We start from the raw sequence: 22,500 nt of genomic DNA, 5'->3' as shown, positions 1-22,500 counted from the left end.
CAGTCGGTGGGTCGGTTGGGCAGTCGGTAGGTTGGTTGGCCAGTCGGTGGGTCGGTTGGCCAGTCGGTGGGTCGGTTGGGCAGTCGGTAGGTCGGTTGGCCAGTCTGTAGGTCGGTTGGCCAGTCGGTAGGTCGGTTGGCCAGTCGGTAGGTCGGTTGGGCAGTCGGTAGGTCAATTGGCCAGTCGGTAGGTCAGTTGGCCAGTCGGTAGGTCGGTTGGGCAGTCGATAGGTCAGTTGGCCAGTCGGTAGGTCAGTTGGCCAGTCGGTAGGTCGGTTGGGCAGTCGGTAGGTCAGTTGGCCAGTCGGTAGGTCGGTTGGCCAGTCGGTAGGTCAGTTGGCCAGTCGGTAGGTCAGTTGGCCAGTCGGTGGGTCAGTTGGCCAGTCGGTAGGTCGGTTGGCCAGTCGGTAGGTCGGTTGGCCAGTCGGTAGGTCGGTTGGGCAGTCGGTAGGTCAGTTGGGCAGTCGGTAGGTCGGTTGGGCAGTCGGTAGGTCAGTTGGGCAGGCTGTAGGTCAGTTGGCCAGTCAGTAGGTCGGTTGGGCAGTCAGTAGGTCGGTTGGGCAGTCAGTAGGTCGGTTGGGCAGTCAGTAGGTCGGTTGGGCAGGCTGTTGGGTTTAGCCCCGGCTCTCTGCTGGCCTCACTCCCACTGGTTGACACTGAGTAAGACAGACAGGTACGGCCGTCCGCTGGGCTGCCTGTGTTAGTCAAGGCCCCTTTCACAGTTTAATTAATAGTGTTTGGAGAAGAGGGGGTAAGGAGGGGGGTACATTTGTGTGTGTCTGTCTGTGTGTGAGTGAGAGAGCATGAGCAAGAGTGAAAGTGAGAAAGAGGTGGGGGTCATGGACTAGGGTGTGTGCGGGTATGTGTGCATGCATTAAGTACATACAGTTTTCATGCATACGTGTGTGTGTGTGTGTGTGTGTGTGTGTGTGTGTGTGTCCTGTCTGCGTATATATCATTCTGCATGTGAGTGCGACAGCCTCGGGGGCGGGGCAGCAGTAGTCAGTCAGTCAGTCAGTCAGTCAGTGTTAATTTATGGTCTCTCCCGACTCCAGCCCAGGCCTGGTCTCTTACAGGAACAACAAACATGACCCCAGGACACTCCACCTCCACTACCGTGCCTGAACTCCTGGGCTCAGCCAGTCGCCGGCTGGAACGCCAGGAGCCACTCAATGCTGACTATTATATTGCGTCTCGTGTACCCCCCCCCAACACACGCACGCACGCACGCACGCACGCACGCACGCACGCACGCACGCACACTCTCACTTTCACCAAGAGGCCCTAATACTGGCTATGGGGCACACTGCACAATAGTAAGAGAACGCCATGCGTTTGTTGTGCGTGTGAGCACACACAAGACAAGAGAGAGACAGTGAGATAGAGAGACAGAGAGAGAGAGAGAGAGAGAGAGAGAGAGAGAGGGAGAGAGAGAGAGACACACACACAGTCACACGCAGCAGAATCACTGGCTCACTATTGTGAAGCCGCCCCTCTCCGCCAGCCATGTAAAAGCGTCAACGCGAACAGGTTTTGACACTTTACGGGGGCCCCCGGCTTACAACCAGTAGTGTTTGGGGATATAAACAGCTCGAGTGTGAGCAAAGTCCATCTGCATTTTGTCAAGAGTGAGAAGTATTCAGCCGGAGGAGCAGCTGAGTCATGGAAAGAAACACCGGGGGAGGGGCGGGGGCCGCGGGTATCGGGGGGCATGGCGGTGTCGAGACACAGGGGGGGATTCTTTTCAGGGTGGCATGCTGTTTTTAGGGTGCGCACCCCTCCTCCCACTCCCCAAGTACAACTTGTCGCGCCTTGGTTTGTAAAATGTCCGTCAAGTCAAGTCGAAAACGCTGTATTCGCAGAGACGTGTTACACCTGCACCTGAAGCACTCAATCCACTCAATATTCTATTTCAATAAATATGGTTTAAGTCCACATTCTGCGTTTTCAGTACAACCCTCAAAACACATACTGTGCTCACGTATAAGTATAAAATACAGTACAACAAATACACATGCATTGTATGGTCTTCCAAGTCATCACTAAACACCACAAAAAGGGAACGATAGACAATGTCATTTTCTGGTAGAAGATAACACAAAATGTGAACTCATGGTTCAGGTTCCATCAATGGTTCATTTCGCAAGCTAAGCTGCAAAACTTGTATCTCCATATTTCAACTTGGTCAAAGTGGCCAATGTGCAAGCTTGTAGGTATGTTAATTTAGCAATTTGTTTTAGAAATGATGAAAGTTAAATTGGTTAAGTGTGTCGTGGATTTTATGACCTACTACTGTAATAACTACACTGGATCCATAGGAACAAACGTTTCATTTTCCCTAAAAAGTAGTGGTTAGAACATACAAGGTTTCCACCCAACAGTGACAAAATGTAGACAAAATGTAGACACATAGAATTGTATGGTGCTTTAGACTAGGGATGTCCCGATACACTCTTTTTGTTCCCGATCCGATCCTGATACCACAATTTCTGTGTTAGCCGATACCGACACTGAATACCTATACCAGTGTTGTGTTTATAGCTATCTAGCTATATATCTTGTGTTGTGTTTATAGCAGACTCCTCACTCATATGTGCACTTGCAGTTTGGGCAACTTAAAAGCAAACTCCACATGCCCAAACATTAAGATGTACCTGCCATAGTGTCAATCCCTGTGTCGGATCGGTGGTTAGACTGGCATACTCGCCGATACCAATATGACCCGATATGACAAATAAGGTCCGATACCGATACATTTCCGATACCGATACAGTATCGGGACATCTCTACTTTAGACCAAGAGGGGAACGGAGCTATGGGGTGGACCTGCTGTTTGGTACCTGAGTTGGTACCATGGCAAACACAGTGGCGGTGAGCCTCTTTGATTTGTCCAAGCAGCTGGTCAAGGACTTCTGTCTGGCCCCTCTGACGCGGCGTGCGGCCATCCACCTCCCTCCAACCTGCAGACACCAGATAAGAAATACCATGTTGTTATACCATGGTAGATTCATAAATGCAATTCATAGGATAATGTATGATGATTCAATCCTGTTCATCATTCAATCTAAGAAGCCACACATTCCGCACATTTGATCTTTTAAAAACGGATAACAACACAGATCTTACACCTCCTGCGGGTGTGTTTGGGGAGCTAACACACATTCACCAATACGAACGGAACGGGCCAGCCTCTCAAACACTGGAATATGAGTGTACATTTTGTCACTTTCAACCAGAGGTATCTCTCCTCATTAACAAGGGGGATACCAGTCAGTGGAGGTTGAATGTCTGGTCTAGTGTGTGTGCGTGTGCGTGTGTGTGCGTGTGCGTGTGCGTGTGTGTGTGTGTGTGTGCGCGTGTGTGTGCGCGTGCGTGCGTGTGAGGCAGTGTGAGGTAGCCTAAAGCTGAAACAGGTCCAGGTAGTGTGTACCATAGGAGGACAGCACCCACCCCAGTGTGAGAAAGCTGTGGTTGGCTGACAGACAGACAGACCCACTGAGCAACACCACTACTGGCTGGCACAGAGCTGGACTCAAGAGCTCTCAGTGTGCACGCGCACACACACACACACACACACACACACACACACACACACACACACACACACACACACACACACACACACACACACACACACACGCGCGTGCGCGCATGCGCGCACGCACACGCCGTGTGGCTGGCTAAGCAACTGAGAGAGCGGGAGTGTGACACGCCACACGCCTTATTCACCCGCCTTCTGCCACAAAGAGTCAGAATACATTAAGTACAGCTTCTCTCTCTCTCTCTCTACCTCTCTCTCTCTCTCTCTCTCTCTCTCTCTCTCTCTCTCTCTCTGCACGTCACTCTGACTATATAGTTTGCACGTAAGTTCACAGATTCTCATAAATGGCAGACAGTCAAAAACAGCCATCATAGCAAAGGTCTCAGTGTTGCAGGTCCACTCTAACACTCTCAGAGTTCAATTCATCGTGTACGCACTCTCTTCTTTCTCTTCCTGCTGTCCTCTCTCGTCCTCTCTCTCGCCCCCTCCCTCCCTCTCTCGTCCCCTCTCTCTCTCTCTCTCTCTCTCTCTCTCTCTCTCTCTCTCTCTCTCTCTCTCTCTCTCTCCCTCTCTCTCTCTCGTCCTCTCTCTCGCCCCCTCCCTCCCTCTCTCTTCCCCTCTCTCCCTCTCTCTCTCTCTCTCCCTCTCTCTCTCTCATTGACCTCTGTGTAGGCTAGCACGTTAGCTAGCTAAGCGGACGATGTGTGGGGTGATAAGCCTGCTGGGACAGAGGTCTCGGTTATCCCCCCCACCTCTCCTTTACCAGGAGCCCCCTTTCCCCCCATCCCCACCCACCCCCCATCAGGGAGGGAGGGCCCGGGGGGGCACGAAACACGGTGAGCTCTATTCCCGGAAAAAGGTGCCTGTCCCGACAGGACAAGCGGGCCCTTTAATGGGCGTCCGCGGCCCGATATAAGGCCCCCACTGTTGGGGCCCACGCCGCGCGGCTGAAGGCACAGACATGCAAATATTTCCAGTGGCTGGTAGGCCCAAATGGAAAACACAAACACGCAACATCCAAATTAGCTCAGAGAGAGAGGGAGAGAGAGGGAGAGAGAGAGAGAGAGAGAGAGAGAGAGAGAGAGAGAGGAGGAGAAGGTGTAGGAGGTTCAGAAAAAACTGAAAGAGAGACAGAAAGAGAGGGAAAGCCCACACATATACGGGCCTGTGTGTGTGTGTGTGTGTGTGTGTGTGTGTGTGTGTGTGCGTGCGTGCGCACATGCGTGCACACGATTGCAGAAAAACACGGTGTGCTGATGAGGGCAAACATGTGTCATGTGCCTCCCAGATGTGCCAGTCGGGGCAGCCTCTCCCTGCAGTACATAGGTGGGTAATGGGTATCGACACAAAGGTGTCCAAAGTGTTTTTCAAATTTCACTGAAATATAACTAAAACTAAAATGTTTCTCTCTGGGGCTCAAGCCACACTGTTCACACGTCACATCGTTTGGGAAACCTCAGCGTCAACAGCTGGTGACGCACTTGGGTTAGGTTAGGGTTAGGATAAGGTTTTGTTTTCTACACACTTGGGTTAGGTTAGGGTTAGCTTTCCAAACTCATGCTCCACTGGACTGGCCTCTGTCTGGATGGCATCAAGGACTCTGACTGTTCCGTTTCTACACAGACACACAGACAGACAGACAGACAGACAGACAGACAGACAGACAGACAGACAGACAGACAGACAGACAGACAGACAGACAGACAGACAGACAGACAGACAGACAGACAGACAGACAGACAGACAGACAGACAGACAGACAGACAGACAGACAGACAGACAGACAGACAGGAAAGTGAGGAATGCAGCCAGTCAACATCTCAGCTGTTGTTCCTGTGGATGAGTTCACCGTTGACTTCTTGACTGAGCTCAGGCCAGTTACGTCGTAATCATCACTTCGTGTGTGTGTGTAGGCAAGGCATTGCCCACACACACACACACACACACACACACACACACACACACACACACACACACACACACTTGCGCGCACGTGCACAAACACGCACTGATGTCTGGTCAGGGGGGGAACACACAGAGCCCGTTGGCCAAGGAGGACTGTCTGGAGCCAAGGACTGTCAAACCTGGTGACGCTGGTATGTGGAGTGACGTTACAAATACCACTACCCCCCCCCCCCCCCCCCATTACCCTTTGGAATATCCATTATGTGAATAACACAGAAGAACAGACAGACAGACAGACAGACAGACAGACAGACAGACAGACAGACAGACAGACAGACAGACAGACAGACAGACAGACAGACAGACAGACGTTACAGTGGAGACTTACTTGAGGGTGCTGCGCAGTAAGGGGTGGAGGCGAGCGGGGGCCCCCAGCCCTTCATGTTGTAGGCTGACACCTGTACATAGTAATAGGTCCCCTGGAACAGACGAGACACACGATACTGTAGATAAGGTAACATTAAGGATTATATGGTAGCATGCGACAACACTGTGTGTACTATACTATCTCTGTGTGAACCAAATGCCCTCACAAGGACACGCGTGGTGAGGACATTTCACTGGTCCTTTTTCAAGTGTCTGCCTTATTAAGGTTTAGGGTGAAGATTAACGTCATAGGCATGTAATGGAGTTACGAAAGGTACTGTACTCAACGGAAATAAGTCAAACGTCCTCACAAGAGCCTGGACGGCTGGCGTAGACGTCTGGGCACCTAGGCTACTAATGCCGCCTGACGGCGTGTCACGGGTTCGACCGGTTCGACCCCCCCCCCCCCCCGATGACCTTTGCTGCATGTCACTCCCCATCTCTCTCTCCCCATCTCCTGTCAGTCTACTATCTCTATCAATAAAGGCAGAAGAATACCCAAAAATATAATAAAAAAGTCCTCACAAGTATAGCAGTACAGGGATGTATGTATGTATGTATGTGCGTACTTATGTATGTAAGAGTGTGTGTGCGTGTGTGCAAGTGCGTGTGTGCATGTCTGTGTGAGTCTGTGCTCGCTGGTCTGTGTGTGCGTGAATGCCTGTAATGTGTGCCGGACTCTGTGTGCCCTGTGTGCAGACAGCAGTGCGTGTGCAGACAGCAGTGTGTGTGTGTGTGTGTGTGTGCAGACAGCAGTGTGTGTGCAGACAGCAGTGTGTGTGCAGACAGCAGTGCGTGTGCAGACAGCAGTGTGTGTGCAGACAGCAGTGTGTGTGTGTGTGTGTGCAGACAGCAGTGTGTGTGCAGACAGCAGTGCGTGTGCAGACAGCAGTGCGTGTGCAGACAGCAGTGTGTGTGTGTGTGTGTGTGTGTGTGCAGACAGCAGTGTGTGTGCAGACAGCAGTTTGTGTGCAGACAGCAGTGCGTGTGCAGACAGCAGTGCATGTGCAGACAGCAGTGTGTGTGCAGACAGCAGTGTGTGTGCAGACAGCAGTGTGTGTGCAGACAGCAGTGTGTGTGCAGACAGCAGTGCGTGTGTGTGTGTGTGCAGACAGCAGTGTGTGTGCAGACAGCAGTGCGTGTGTGTGTGTGTGCAGACAGCAGTGTGTGTGCAGACAGCAGTGTGTGTGTGTGTGTGCAGACAGCAGTGCGTGTGCAGACAGCAGTGTGTGTGCAGACAGCAGTGCGTGTGCAGACAGCAGTGCGTGTGCAGACAGCAGTGCGTGTGCAGACAGCAGTGCGTGTGCAGACAGCAGTGCGTGTGCAGACAGCAGTGCGTGTGCAGACAGCAGTGTGTGTGCAGACAGCAGTGCGTGTGCAGACAGCAGTGTGTGTGCAGACAGCAGTGCGTGTGCAGACAGCAGTGCGTGTGCAGACAGCAGTGTGTGTGTGTGTGTGTGTGCAGACAGCAGTCCTCTGTCTCTTCTTTCTCAGTCAGATCAATCAAAGCAGCTGCTGACACCTTCTGACCCTGCCTTGACCCCTGTCATGTGACGGGGGTGCTCCTCCGTGTGACAATAGGGGTCCTCGCGGGGGGAGAGGTCTCCACTCCCACACAATAACAAACAAACGGCGGAGCGTCCGTCTGTCTGTGCAGCGCCCCGTTTTAAAAAACGCCAAACATAAATCAGGGTGCATAGGCTGCCAAGCTGCTCCTTTTAACATCGCGGCGGCGTCTCCGACTGTTTCGCAACTGTTGCCGCCGTTTAGAATGATGCATCGGAGCCGTGACTCGATACACCATTAAACTGTGTTTTGCAATTGTGCTTTTTTAGCAGGCCCATAAGTCTTTTTACGGTCACCCTGTTGGGATTGATGGTGGCTGGTTGGGAGCTGCGTGAGGGCAACTCGATTTGCAAGGCATAAAGAAAGCGTGGTTCGCGGAAATGTATTTGAATGACACGGCAGCAGAATGTCTCCTGCAACATGTGCCAGTAATGTCAAAGGCCTTCATGTGGGGAAGTGGCCTTCTAAATGTTGTGTTTTTTATCCTTTCTTCTATCAGTTAAAGACCAGAAGCTGTGGGGTTCAGAGTGTCGTGTGTTGCTTTCCCACTCGTAAAGCAACGTTTTAAAGCATGACGGTATGGTTGTATCTTTTAGTGGTTAGGTATTGAGGTGGCAGCAGAGGAAATTGAATTGAGGTTTTGTGAAGCGAGGACAGCGACCTTCTAAAAGGCAAGTCCGGTTCAAGGACTTGCCTTTTATGACAATACTGTCATGAGAATGAGAATGGTTCGACTTTGTGAGAAGCGTGCAATGTAGCACAATTCAACTATTTGGGACAAATTTTCGAAATGTTTAAAAGTGCGTCATCTTTTCTATAAATGTTGTGAGCTTGTCTATTGGCTATTCTCACTAATTCTAGTACGACAAAGTATAGAGTATAGAGTGTAAAGTGGTTTTATTTTTATTTATTTTCTGTTTTGTTCAGTGCATACCCAAAGCATCCTGTGGTTTTACCTTATGACGGGAGAGCTGTTAAAAGCATCATAAAAATATATTGACCTATAATCATAGAAAGCCACAAGAGCAATGCCTAAATACATATTTTTAATAAACCTGGGGGATTGGGTGCATATTCACTTCAATAATATTCATAGCGCTGAATGACTTACAGACGAGAGTCCAGTGATGTTGCACTGTAGCAGCGTGGTGTCTTCCACAAGCATCTCCCCCAGCAACACACTGAAGCATGGAGAGTAGCTCCAAGCCACTGGAAGGATGCACACACACACACACACACACACACACACACACACACACACACACACACACACACACACACACACACACACACACACACACACACACACACACACACACACACACACACACACACACACACACACACACACACACACACACACACACACACACACACACACACACACACACGCGCACACACGCACACACGCACACACAATCAAAAGTCATAAACCAGCTGCACCTTCGACATGACCAAAGAGTTTCATATATGAAAAGTGCCAAAGCTGCAGTCCATAGGATCCTTTCAACCTGCCCATTATAGGCAAGAATTCTTAATTTGAAAAAAACAAACTAAATAAACCATTTAGTTTTAACCACATATGTTTGGAAAAACAAATTCAATGTTTTTTCACAAATTTCAAAAAATAGCAAATTGAGATTTAGACTTGCCCATTGGCAATCCGTATAAAAAACACATGCCTCTACCATAGAGATTGGTTAATGGATTGTTATGGATTGCAGCTTTTAACAAATGATGCTAACTAAACGTGTTGTGTATTGTCTTCATGTGAATGAAGGAACCTTTGTACTTGGTGACGACAGCAGAGTTGACACTGAGAGGCTCCTGGAAGTCCAGCCTGAGACTGGTGCTGCTGCTGACAGACAGACGGACATCACAGGGGACTTCTGGAGGGTCTGGGGGTGAGACAGACAGACAGACAGTCAGATATGGTACACACTGCACAGAATGATATTCACACTTGTTCTTGTCGTGTTGCAAGCTTGAAGGTCGGCTATTTCACCATTTTTGCATTCGAGACCTCAAAATCATAATGTATTTTTCATACATTTGGGTCCCAGGACGATACAAAATTTCTCTTTTGGGTCTTGAGCTGAAAAAAAATTGGGAACACCTGATGCAGCTATACGTATGTAGGACTAGTAGCATGCCAAAGTTTGTGCTATACAGAGTATGCGCATGCTTAAAGTGAATGACACATCGAGTGGCAAATCGAGTAGCAAAGCAACAGGCAAAGTGAGTTTAACATTGTTTAATGTTGTTTAATGCAATCAGATATGACTTTTCTGTGTGGATGTATGGGCTATCAAGGCCAGAAAGTCGTTTTTTGCCACTCAGTAGGCGTTCCTGCATAACTTCCTGGTTTGATGATGATGTTACGCGCATACCCACTATTGCCATTGAGAATGCATTGGGCGTTTAAGTTAAATACTGGGGGGACATATTTTGACAGTAGAAACTGCCTGTCATAATTTCTCCCCCCTCCCTATTCCAAAGCCCCCCCAGGTACATTATATATTTAAATTATTTTCAGCAATGGTACAATTATTTTTTCAGTGGGTAGATCTTGTTGAGCTCGTCATTTTGAAAGTAGATCTCACGTCATAAATGTGTGGGCACCCCTGATGTAGGAATAGTAGCATGCCAAAGTTTGTGCTATTGCCATTGAGAATGCATTGGGCGTTTAAGTTAAATAACTCAGAAACTACAAATCATTTCAAAGTAAAAAGTTCCAGCATGTGTCTCCACAGTAAGCTGAATTATAAAATGTGTGAATGGAGTTTCTAAGTGAAAGTGATTTTTTTGGTGCCATAGAGCTGCCATTGAGCCCCATTATAAATTTCTCAAATTTGAAACATTTAAAGGATGAAACATTTAAAGGATTCCATTTCAGGCAAACATGTCCACCGTAAAATGAACCTAAATAGGTTTGAATGGGGTTTCTAGGTGTAAGGTTTCTAGGTGTAAGTATGTAGGACTAGCAGCATGCCAAAGTTTGTGCTATTGCCATTGAGAATGCATTGGGCGTTTACTGTAGGTTAAATAACTCCGAAACAACAAATCATTTCAAAGTAAAAAGTTCCAGCATGTGTCTCCACAGTAAGCTGAATTATAAAATGTGTGAATGGAGTTTCTAGGTGAAAGTGTTTTTTTGACGTGCCAATATCTGCCATTGAGCTATCCTGGCTAATAAGCCAGACTCAAATCACACTGTCGTGTGGTATTTGAGTCTGGAGATGCTGTGTATGGATCTTGTTTCCCGGGGGGCGGGTTCAAACATTTTCTCTTTGACGCAATTGGTCAGAGCTACTGTCAGTCAAAGGTCTCAAGCATTGAACGTCACTGTACCAAAGCCCGCCCATATTGCATACCGTGTCCCGATTGGCCACACCAGTTCTCTGGTGTAGGAAATGGGCGTACAATTGAGCCTCTCCAGACCGTAATCCGCCGGCAGGCAATTTTTGTTTTGCCAACAGCTGATTCGGTCTGGCTTATTAGCCAGGCTACCATTGAGCCCCATTGTGAATTTCTCAAATTTGAAAGCACTATATTTCTATGAACTATGAAACATTTCAAAGATTTCTTTTCAGGTCCACCGTAAGATGCACCTAAATAGGTTTGAATGGGGTTTCTAGGTGTAAGTACGTAGATCTGACAAAATACGATTTCTCTAGCATCCATGGGCCTGCGGCCCCGTATTTCAGAGCATGTGACTGTGGAACCGTTACACTTTAACAACTTGTTGGGGGGACATTCGTCAAGAAAATAAAAAAACATTTGGTGAGAGGCAATTTTGTGGATGGGAAAAAGTGGTCCAAGTACAGTTGTAACTGTACGGGTACGGGCTTAAGCTGTTATTATAATGTGACATAAAAAAATAAATAAAAAATCTCCATCTGCTGTTTTTAACACAGCAGATCTGAGGAATGCCACTACTGTATCTGGAAGCCTGAGAAAAAGGCCAATAAGACAAAGTTGCCCATAAAATAGCATGAGTATGTGGAATAATAATAAAGGAGAAAAAGGTCTTTTCTGCATCAAAGTCCAGACTGATTCCAGTGAATGGGAGGAGCATGGGGGAAGGGGGGGGGGCTGTCTACCCTGCCACCACGCGTGTCAAGAAACGCCTGTAAAACGGTTAAAGAGTGTGTTACACACACACACACACACACACACACACACACACACACACACACACACACACACACACACAGACACACACACACACAGACACACACACACAGACACACACACACACACACACACACACGTGCACGCACGCACGCACGCACGCACGCACGCACGCACGCACGCACGCACGCACGCACGCACACACACATTCTAGACACATTCCCTGTGCACATTCAGAAGCACTGTGCTTGTGCATAATGGAGCGTGGATGTAAACAGGCACATGCAGTTACACAGTACACACACACACACACACACACACACACACACACACACACACACACACACACACACACACACACACGAGCGCGCGCCTGCTCGTGCACATACGCGTGCGCGAGCACAGAGCCATGTCCCAGGCGTGCCAACATGGAAGCCATTAACAGTTCAGCCCAGACAGAATGCCACAGGAGAAAAAAAATGTAAATCACAACGACAACCCGGGAACGATCAGAGTGCCAGGCTGCACTTCAGCACATGATCTACAGCCACGCACGCACGCACGCACGCACGCACGCACGCACGCACGCACGCACGCACGCACACACACACACAACCACCTAAATAATATGAATAAGTAATAATGAATACCCTACTTGAACATACTACAGCACGATAGCATCAAAAGTAGCAGATGGGCTACAAGCTCCAAATGTGGCACCATGCATTTGGAGCTTGTAGATCTGCTACTTGTACAGTAGATCGATTATTCCATTATTATTATTATTTGAATATTCGCCCCCAGAATGTGGACGTTTGAAAACAACCACAAGTGCTCAAAGCGGAGCACGCCAGGAGCCGGACTTACTGGCGTGCTCGAAGCCTGTCTGCATGCGTCTGAAGAGCCGGTGTCTCCACTCCCAGGCCTTCAGCTGCCTCTCGCTGTGGTCCGAGCCCTCTCTCTCGGCCGCGGGACCCTCGCTCTGCACCTGGGCCTGTAACTCGCCCACCCGCTGCTCCGCCTCGCGTACCAGGGTGGCCAGGTGTACCGCACGGCCTTCCAGACTGACAACTAGCCCACATGAAGGGGAGAGAGAGAGAGAGAGAGAGAGAGAGAGAGAGAGAGAGAGAGAGAGAGAGAGAGAGAGAGAGAGACGAGAGAGAGAGAGAGAGAGAGAGAGAGAGAGAGAGAGAGAGAGAGAGAGAGAGAGAGAGAGAGAGAGAGAGAGAGAGAGAGAGAGAGAGAGAGAGAGAGAGAGAGAGAGAGAGAGAGAGAGAGAGAGAGAGAGAGAGAGAGACGGAGAGAGAGAGAGAGAGAGAGAGAGACGGAGAGAGAGAACGGTCAATATATGAAAATATATCACACCAAAAATGTATACACATGGTTTTTCTTTTTTTTCTTTTTTAAGATATTTTTTTTGCGGCTTACGCCTTTTTATTGGTTTTTGAAGGGACAGACAGTAGGCTGACAGGAAACGGGAGAGAGATGGGGGAAGACATGCAGTAAAGGCCGTGTCGGGCTTGGGAGTCGAACCCGCGGCACACTGCGACTGGATTACCAGTCGGGTGCCCAGACGGTTACGCCACCGCCTGGGCCTACACATGGTTTTTCAATGGATTCTTGTACTGCATCGGGCATGCTAAATAACTAGGATGATATGCGTTTTCAAGATGGCCTCCGAGATGTGGCGACACTTTGTGAGCAGAGCCTTCTAATGGAGAGTTGCGGCAATGAGGGGGCAGAAACAGCGCCGGTCACGTGGTTCATGTAACTCGAAAGTTTTCAAAATTACGAAAATCATTTGAAAATAGCAGATCTACAAGCTAGATCGTCTATTTTCAAATAGCCAAAGTATAGGGCTGAAGTGGTTAATGCATGTTTAATAAGAATAATAAATAAAAACATCTACAAAGTAACTAGTAACTAAAGTTTTCAAATAATTGTAGTGGAGTAAAAGTACAATATTTGCATCTGAGATGTAGTGGAGTAGAAGTAAAAGTACTGACATTTTAAAATATTCCAGTAAAGTAAAGATTCCTTATTTTATGTGTACATACGTACAGTACTACTTGAGTATACATACTTAGACACTTACACCACTGTTTGAGATACAAATGGATAAATTAATGAGGTTGATACAGTGCAGGCCAGGAATTAGCCTGTATGTATAGCGCGCCAACACAGCAGCATGGGCAGCTGTATACAGTGAGCAAACACAGCAGCATGGGCAGCTGTTTGCAGCAGGTCATTGTGGTGAAGTGTGTCCTTGTAAAGAAAGCACACCATGTGTATCATGCTGTCATGGAAAACCCACGTTGCTGCAATTTCTATCCTTACTGCAAATGCTCTTCCTCCATTTTATGGGCCGAATTGAAAGTTTACGCGGTCATCTTGGTGGTTGAGCGAGTTTCAAGACACTGTGGGTGCTAGACACTTGGTTGTTCTGGTGATTCTGTTCAGACACTGTGGGTGCTAGACACTTGGTTGTTCTAGAGACACTGTGGGCGCTATAGACACTTGGTTGTTCTAGAGACACTGTGGGCGCTATAGACACTTGGTTGTTCTAGAGACACTGTGGGCGCTATAGACACTTGGTTGTTCTAGAGACACTGTGGGCGCTATAGACACTTGGTTGTTCTAGAGACACTGTGGGCGCTATAGACACTTGGTTGTTCTAGAGACACTGTGGGTGCTATAGACACTTGGTTGTTCTAGAGACACTGTGGGTGCTAGACACTTGGTTGTTCTAGAGACACTGTGGGCGCTATAGACACTTGGTTGTTCTAGAGACACTGTGGGTGCTATAGACACTTGGTAGTTCTAGAGACACTGTGGGTGCTATAGACACTTGGTTGTTCTAGAGACACTGTGGGTGCTATAGACACTTGGTTGTTCTAGAGACACTGTGGGTGCTATAGACACTTGGTTGTTCTAGAGACACTGTGGGTGCTATAGACACTTGGTTGTTCTAGAGACACTGTGGGTGCTATAGACACTTGGTTGTTCTAGAGACACTGTGGGTGCTAGACACTTGGTTGTTCTAGAGACACTGTGGGTGCTATAGACACTTGGTTGTTCTGGAGACACTGTGGGTGCTAGACACTTGGTTGTTCTAGAGACACTGTGGGTGCTATAGACACTTGGTTGTTCTAGAGACACTGTGGGTGCTATAGACACTTGGTTGTTCTAGAGACACTGTGGGTGCTATAGACACTTGGTTGTTCTAGAGACACTGTGGGTGCTAGACACTTGGTTGTTCTAGAGACACTGTGGGTGCTATAGACACTTGGTTGTTCTAGAGACACTGTGGGTGCTAGACACTTGGTTGTTCTAGAGACACTGTGGGCGCTAGACACTTGGTTGTTCTAGAGACACTGTGGGTGCTATAGACACTTGGTTGTTCTAGAGACACTGTGGGTGCTATAGACACTTGGTTGTTCTAGAGACACTGTGGGTGCTAGACACTTGGTTGTTCTAGAGACACTGTGGGTGCTATAGACACTTGGTTGTTCTAGAGACACTGTGGGTGCTAGACACTTGGTTGTTCTAGAGACACTGTGGGTGCTAGACACTTGGTTGTTCTAGAGACACTGTGGGTGCTATAGACACTTGGTTGTTCTAGAGACACTGTGGGTGCTATAGACACTTGGTTGTTCTAGAGACACTGTGGGTGCTATAGACACTTGGTTGTTCTAGAGACACTGTGGGCGCTATAGACACTTGGTTGTTCTAGAGACACTGTGGGTGCTATAGACACTTGGTAGTTCTAGAGACACTGTGGGTGCTATAGACACTTGGTTGTTCTAGAGACACTGTGGGTGCTATAGACACTTGGTTGTTCTAGAGACACTGTGGGTGCTATAGACACTTGGTTGTTCTAGACACACTGTGGGTGCTATAGACACTTGGTTGTTCTAGAGACACTGTGGGTGCTATAGACACTTGGTTGTTCTAGAGACACTGTGGGTGCTAGACACTTGGTTGTTCTAGAGACACTGTGGGTGCTATAGACACTTGGTTGTTCTGGAGACACTGTGGGTGCTAGACACTTGGTTGTTCTAGAGACACTGTGGGTGCTATAGACACTTGGTTGTTCTAGAGACACTGTGGGTGCTATAGACACTTGGTTGTTCTAGAGACACTGTGGGTGCTATAGACACTTGGTTGTTCTAGAGACACTGTGGGTGCTATAGACACTTGGTTGTTCTAGAGACACTGTGGGTGCTAGACACTTGGTTGTTCTAGAGACACTGTGGGTGCTATAGACACTTGGTTGTTCTAGAGACACTGTGGGTGCTAGACACTTGGTTGTTCTAGAGACACTGTGGGTGCTATAGACACTTGGTTGTTCTAGAGACACTGTGGGTGCTAGACACTTGGTTGTTCTAGAGACACTGTGGGTGCTAGACACTTGGTTGTTCTAGAGACACTGTGGGTGCTATAGACACTTGGTTGTTCTAGAGACACTGTGGGTGCTATAGACACTTGGTTGTTCTAGAGACACTGTGGGTGCTAGACACTTGGTTGTTCTAGAGACACTGTGGGTGCTATAGACACTTGGTTGTTCTAGAGACACTGTGGGTGCTAGACACTTGGTTGTTCTAGAGACACTGTGGGTGCTAGACACTTGGTTGTTCTAGAGACACTGTGGGTGCTATAGACACTTGGTTGTTCTAGAGACACTGTGGGTGCTATAGACACTTGGTTGTTCTAGAGACACTGTGGGTGCTATAGACACTTGGTTGTTCTAGAGACACTGTGGGTGCTAGACACTTGGTTGTTCTAGAGACACTGTGGGTGCTATAGACACTTGGTTGTTCTAGAGACACTGTGGGTGCTATAGACACTTGGTTGTTCTAGAGACACTGTGGGTGCTAGACACTTGGTTGTTCTAGAGACACTGTGGGTGCTATAGACACTTGGTTGTTCTAGAGACACTGTGGGTGCTATAGACACTTGGTTGTTCTAGAGACACTGTGGGTGCTATAGACACTTGGTTGTTCTAGAGACACTGTGGGTGCTAGACACTTGGTTGTTCTAGAGACACTGTGGGTGCTATAGACACTTGGTTGTTCTAGACACACTGTGGGTGCTAGACACTTGGTTGTTCTAGAGACACTGTGGGTGCTATAGACACTTGGTTGTTCTAGAGACACTGTGGGTGCTATAGACACTTGGTTGTTCTAGAGACACTGTGGGTGCTATAGACACTTGGTAGTTCTAGACACACTGTGGGTGCTATAGACACTTGGTTGTTCTAGACACACTGTGGGTGCTATAGACACTTGGTTGTTCTAGACACACTGTGGGTGCTATAGACACTTGGTTGTTCTAGAGACACTGTGGGTGCTATAGACACTTGGTTGTTCTAGAGACACTGTGGGTGCTATAGACACTTGGTAGTTCTAGACACACTGTGGGTGCTATAGACACTTGGTTGTTCTAGAGACACTGTGGGTGCTATAGACACTTGGTTGTTCTAGACACACTGTGGGTGCTATAGACACTTGGTTGTTCTAGACACACTGTGGGTGCTATAGACACTTGGTAGTTCTAGACACACTGTGGGTGCTATAGACACTTGGTTGTTCTAGACACACTGTGGGTGCTATAGACACTTGGTTGTTCTAGACACACTGTGGGTGCTATAGACACTTGGTTGTTCTAGAGACACTGTGGGTGCTATAGACACTTGGTTGTTCTAGAGACACTGTGGGTGCTATAGACACTTGGTTGTTCTAGAGACACTGTGGGTGCTATAGACACTTGGTTGTTCTAGACACACTGTGGGTGCTATAGACACTTGGTTGTTCTAGAGACACTGTGGGTGCTAGACACTTGGTTGTTCTAGAGACACTGTGGGCGCTATAGACACTTGGTAGTTCTAGACACACTGTGGGTGCTATAGACACTTGGTTGTTCTAGAGACACTGAGGGTGCTATAGACACTTGGTTGTTCTAGACACACTGTGGGTGCTAGACACTTGGTTGTTCTAGAGACACTGTGGGCGCTATAGACACTTGGTAGTTCTAGACACACTGTGGGTGCTATAGACACTTGGTTGTTCTAGAGACACTGAGGGTGCTATAGACACTTGGTAGTTCTAGACACACTGTGGGTGCTAGACACTTGGTTGTTCTAGAGACACTGTGGGCGCTATAGACACTTGGTTGTTCTAGAGACACTGAGGGTGCTATAGACACTTGGTAGTTCTAGACACACTGTGGGTGCTAGACACTTGGTTGTTCTAGACACACTGTGGGTGCTATAGACACTTGGTTGTTCTAGAGACACTGTGGGTGCTAGACACTTGGTTGTTCTAGAGACACTGTGGGCGCTATAGACACTTGGTAGTTCTAGACACACTGTGGGTGCTATAGACACTTGGTTGTTCTAGAGACACTGAGGGTGCTATAGACACTTGGTAGTTCTAGACACACTGTGGGTGCTAGACACTTGGTTGTTCTAGAGACACTGTGGGCGCTATAGACACTTGGTAGTTCTAGACACACTGTGGGTGCTATAGACACTTGGTTGTTCTAGAGACACTGAGGGTGCTATAGACACTTGGTTGTTCTAGAGACACTGTGGGTGCTATAGACACTTGGTTGTTCTAGAGACACTGTGGGTGCTAGACACTTGGTTGTTCTAGACACACTGTGGGTGCTATAGACACTTGGTTGTTCTAGAGACACTGTGGGTGCTATAGACACTTGGTTGTTCTAGAGACACTGTGGGTGCTATAGACACTTGGTAGTTCTAGACACACTGTGGGTGCTATAGACACTTGGTTGTTCTAGACACACTGTGGGTGCTATAGACACTTGGTTGTTCTAGACACACTGTGGGTGCTATAGACACTTGGTTGTTCTAGACACACTGTGGGTGCTATAGACACTTGGTTGTTCTAGACACACTGTGGGTGCTAGACACTTGGTTGTTCTAGAGACACTGTGGGTGCTATAGACACTTGGTTGTTCTAGACACACTGTGGGTGCTAGACACTTGGTTGTTCTAGAGACACTGTGGGTGCTATAGACACTTGGTTGTTCTAGACACACTGTGGGTGCTATAGACACTTGGTTGTTCTAGACACACTGTGGGTGCTATAGACACTTGGTTGTTCTAGACACACTGTGGGTGCTATAGACACTTGGTTGTTCTAGACACACTGTGGGTGCTATAGACACTTGGTTGTTCTAGACACACTGTGGGTGCTAGACACTTGGTTGTTCTAGACACACTGTGGGTGCTATACACTTGGTTGTTCTAGACACACTGTGGGTGCTAGACACTTGGTTGTTCTAGACACACTGTGGGTGCTATAGACACTTGGTTGTTCTAGTGATTCTGTTCAGACAACAATGATAGCTTCGCTGGTGGTAAGAAACCTTGTATGTCCATATTTCCCATTTTCTGTTTTCCATAAAAGAAAGAAAGGACTACTTCGTCATTCAAGAGTGCTATTTTTGCTACTTTTGAAACATTTTGAAAGTGAATGTGCTTAAGTCTGTGGGTTTTATATTACACCAATGAAAAGTGTAAAAAGAAAAAAAAGAAGGAAAAACTCTTGGGACTAAATAATAACTACACTGATCGAATGGAACACACGTTATTTTTTCCAATTCCTGAAAAGTAGTTCTGGGATTGTGCCCGAGAGCAATGATATGCCATGCGGTAAGGTTATCCCGCTTATACCATGGACACTTACCAATGATTGACCACTTAAATGCTATATACTTAAGTTAAGTTACGTGTATTAGCTGTTCCAGACCAGAAGGTCTTGTTGGGTATCCCTAGGAACCCCCTCAAGGACCCTTGGGGGTCCTCGGACAGTCGGACCCCACATTGAGAAGCAGTGCATTACGGTATAGATTACTGTTATATAGCCTACTAAATATGCTGTATATCTTGCTGGTATGAAAGAGTCAAAATAGACTGTTACAACACCTCTAACTAGGTCCTGCTTGTACAGTAGCATGTGTGTCAATAGCATCACCCAGAGAACAACATGAACTGACAACAGCTTCACAGTAAAGAATACGGGTCCATTTGGTTCCATTTGTAAACTCTCTGAGTTAAATTGAACACTAAGGACTTCATTATGTGTGGTTGAAAGCAGTCCAAGGAAACATTGTTGGTTCCTTTGGTAAACAAAATATAAGCTAGGATTTTGTTCTTTATTTCTTTTTTAATCACAGAAGATTCTTGGCCAAAGGGAGGAATAAATGTTTTTCACTGAGCGCTCACTTGAACAAAGCACGCGTCTCCGCTTGCGTTACCGCGAGGAGCCGTTTTCCCTCCATGACTCTGCACGAGACTTGTTTTAACAGGCCAATCTCTTTAATGACTTTGTTTGTCATAGAACTCAGGCAAATTCCTCAATAAACTTAATTTAACTGTGCAGTCCCTCGTTAGAGGTGACATCACTAAAGGAAGAAAATGACAAAAAAATGGGGCAATGAAAGGGAGAGCGGGAGACAGACAGAGAGAGAGAGAGAGAGAGAGAGAGAGAGAGAGAGAGAGAGAGGGTCATGTGTGGTTATAAGGGAACCCATAATGGTGGGAACATACACAAGCGTGAATCACACTGGTGTCGTAAACTGCTTCGCCTGCAAAACCCAATTTGTATTTTGAACCTATTTTAACACCACAAACAACCTATTAAATTACCTGATTCTCCCGAGTCACAGAGCCACAGTCACGGATGCTTTGATGGGGTGCATACTGAAGACTATAATTTGCCACCTCTACAGAGCATGCATACGTTTGTTGAAAAGCAGTGTGATAGGTCTAGCTCAGCTCAGGCAGAGAGAGAGAGAGGTGGTGGTCCTTAGAAAAATAAGCCCACATGGAGAATAAATCGCTGGTTCTCAACCTTTTCTGGATCAGAGCCCACTTGAAAATCTGTTTGCGGCCGATTGATTGTGTTCCCCGCGGCTTGGATCAATGGAACTAAGTTATTATTTAGCAGTATCACAATGAAAACTCACCTTTCAAATAATAAAATATATATAAGAACAATCTTTGTGTTTGCCAATTATTTGGGGGGCCACTTGCAATATCCTCATGGCCCACAGGATGAGAACCTAAGAAATTAAGTGTTTCACCCCAAGAAACAACTCATCTACATTGAGAGCATAGATGACGTACACAGAGGGACTTCATAGTAAGTCCCTCTGTATGCTCTGCTCTCAACATAGATACCCTCAATATGATTCACTTCTGCAGGTGCACGACTGAGATCATCCTGACTGGCTGCCGCTGCATCACTGAGAAATTCAAACTAGATTCGAAAAAATCAACCTTGTGTGAAGTGAGGGGCGCTCTTATCATCATAGGCTCATACATCAACACATGCCATGCTCAGCCAATCAAATCATCACAGAATGTGTATTAGTTCAATGTTTGTTTTAAAAAGGCCATTGACAATGAAGGGAAAATTTACGTCACCTTGTCCCTAACACAAACATAAAATGCCATTAACAATAAAGATAATTTAATGTTTATTTTGTCACCGTTTACGTTTTACATCACCATTACATCACCTACGCAACATGAGTTAGACTTTAATGTATTAGCGCCCCTCACATCACACGGGTGTGATTTTTATATTATTATTACCAGACCAAACATAAGTGAAACAGTAGAAAACAAGAAAAAGGAGATATTTACTTGTGACCAATAACAATGGGTCCGTGACCCAAGAAAGGGTCCCAACCCACGGTGTGGGAAACACTGCTTTGTGTGCACTGTTTAAGCTCTCCCTCTCGTTCCCTGTCTCCCTTTCCTCCTTCCTTTCTCTCTCTCGCTATTTCCACATTTGGCATTGGGCATCATCAATTTGAGCCGAGGATGGGATGGGATCTCCATATATGGGCATGTGATGTCAGACAAACTGTTCTTAGCAATGTTTGCGCATGTCCAAATTTCAACATACCTGCATGGCAGCCACAGACAAGACAGCCACTGCCACAGCAATGTCGTCCGAGGTGTATTTTACTGTTAAATATGGACTGCCGTGATTTTTGTACTTTTTCTGTTTTGTATGTGTCTATGGAGTTAACATTACTCTAATAGACCCCCAGGTATGGTTAGAATATTGAAATATGTCTTCCCTGTGTATTGTTGGTTTCTTCCTAAAAGCCATTGAGTCAAAAGGCCCAATCGAAATGACAGTGATAAACAGTAGTGACATCACAATATCATCCCCTCCCTTAACCCCTCCCCCTTTATCATACACCAGCTGTGGGTGCAGCTTCAGTTCAGGTGGATGACCAAAAGCTTTTTTTTTGCTATTTTTGAAAAATCTTTGAATAGAAGGTATATACTTTTCAAAAGCAAACATTTTTTAACTTAAATCTTTGCTCCTGGGGGTCTCTGGAACAGAATATTTTGAGATGGGGGTCAGCAGCCAAGCACATATTATGGGGTCGTTGACATGGAAAAAGTGTGAGAACCACTGATATATTATAGTTTTCCAGAAAACTATTAGGATTTAGAAGACATTTGTAGAATCGGCCTCCGGGTGTGAAGGGGTTTAATCGGAGCATTGGCTAAGTGACTTGAAATGCAACGTAAGCCGTTTCGGGGCGCTTCGAGGACACCGGCATCGGCGGAGCTCTTCCTTGGTGGCTGTGGTCTTTCTTGGGAGTGTTTGGGGTTGGTGTGTGTCTGTGTTTAGTCTGTGGGGTCTGTGTTTGTTCGTTGGAGATTCCACTGTTGAGCGTTAGATTCCACTGTTGACAGTACGTTTAAAGCTCCGTGTCCAAATGTCTGCCCGGGTGTTTGATTGTGCAGCTTTACTAAGCGTCTCTTTAGTAGCCGTCAGCCTCTCTTTGAATTCAGAGAGGCCTGTCATTAATTATTGTTCTCCTTTCACTTCAGTCATTTGTTTTAACTTAACTACTGGTGAGTTTTGACTCACC

The 22,500-nt window shown here is 47.0% G+C and overlaps 1 protein-coding gene across 1 annotated transcript in view; it reads right to left on the bottom strand.

The window, feature by feature from the left end:
- Positions 1-22,500, bottom strand: part of ankfn1b (ankyrin repeat and fibronectin type III domain containing 1b) — a gene marked incomplete at both ends in the record, with an annotated part of 212,638 nt that overhangs the window by 20,724 nt on the left and 169,414 nt on the right. Inside the window, 5 exons of the mRNA XM_079492165.1 lie at positions 2,852-2,959; positions 5,834-5,924; positions 8,549-8,646; positions 9,222-9,335; positions 12,439-12,642. Coding sequence (XP_079348291.1) covers positions 2,852-2,959; positions 5,834-5,924; positions 8,549-8,646; positions 9,222-9,335; positions 12,439-12,642 — 615 coding nt within the window. The remainder of the gene's footprint in view (positions 1-2,851; positions 2,960-5,833; positions 5,925-8,548; positions 8,647-9,221; positions 9,336-12,438; positions 12,643-22,500) is intronic.

This window comes from Electrona antarctica (genome assembly GCF_951216825.1).
Source record: "Electrona antarctica genome assembly, chromosome: 22".
NCBI lineage: Eukaryota > Metazoa > Chordata > Actinopteri > Myctophiformes > Myctophidae > Electrona > Electrona antarctica.
Note: the sequence above shows the minus strand (reverse complement) of the source record. Positions and strands in the feature narration are given on the sequence as shown.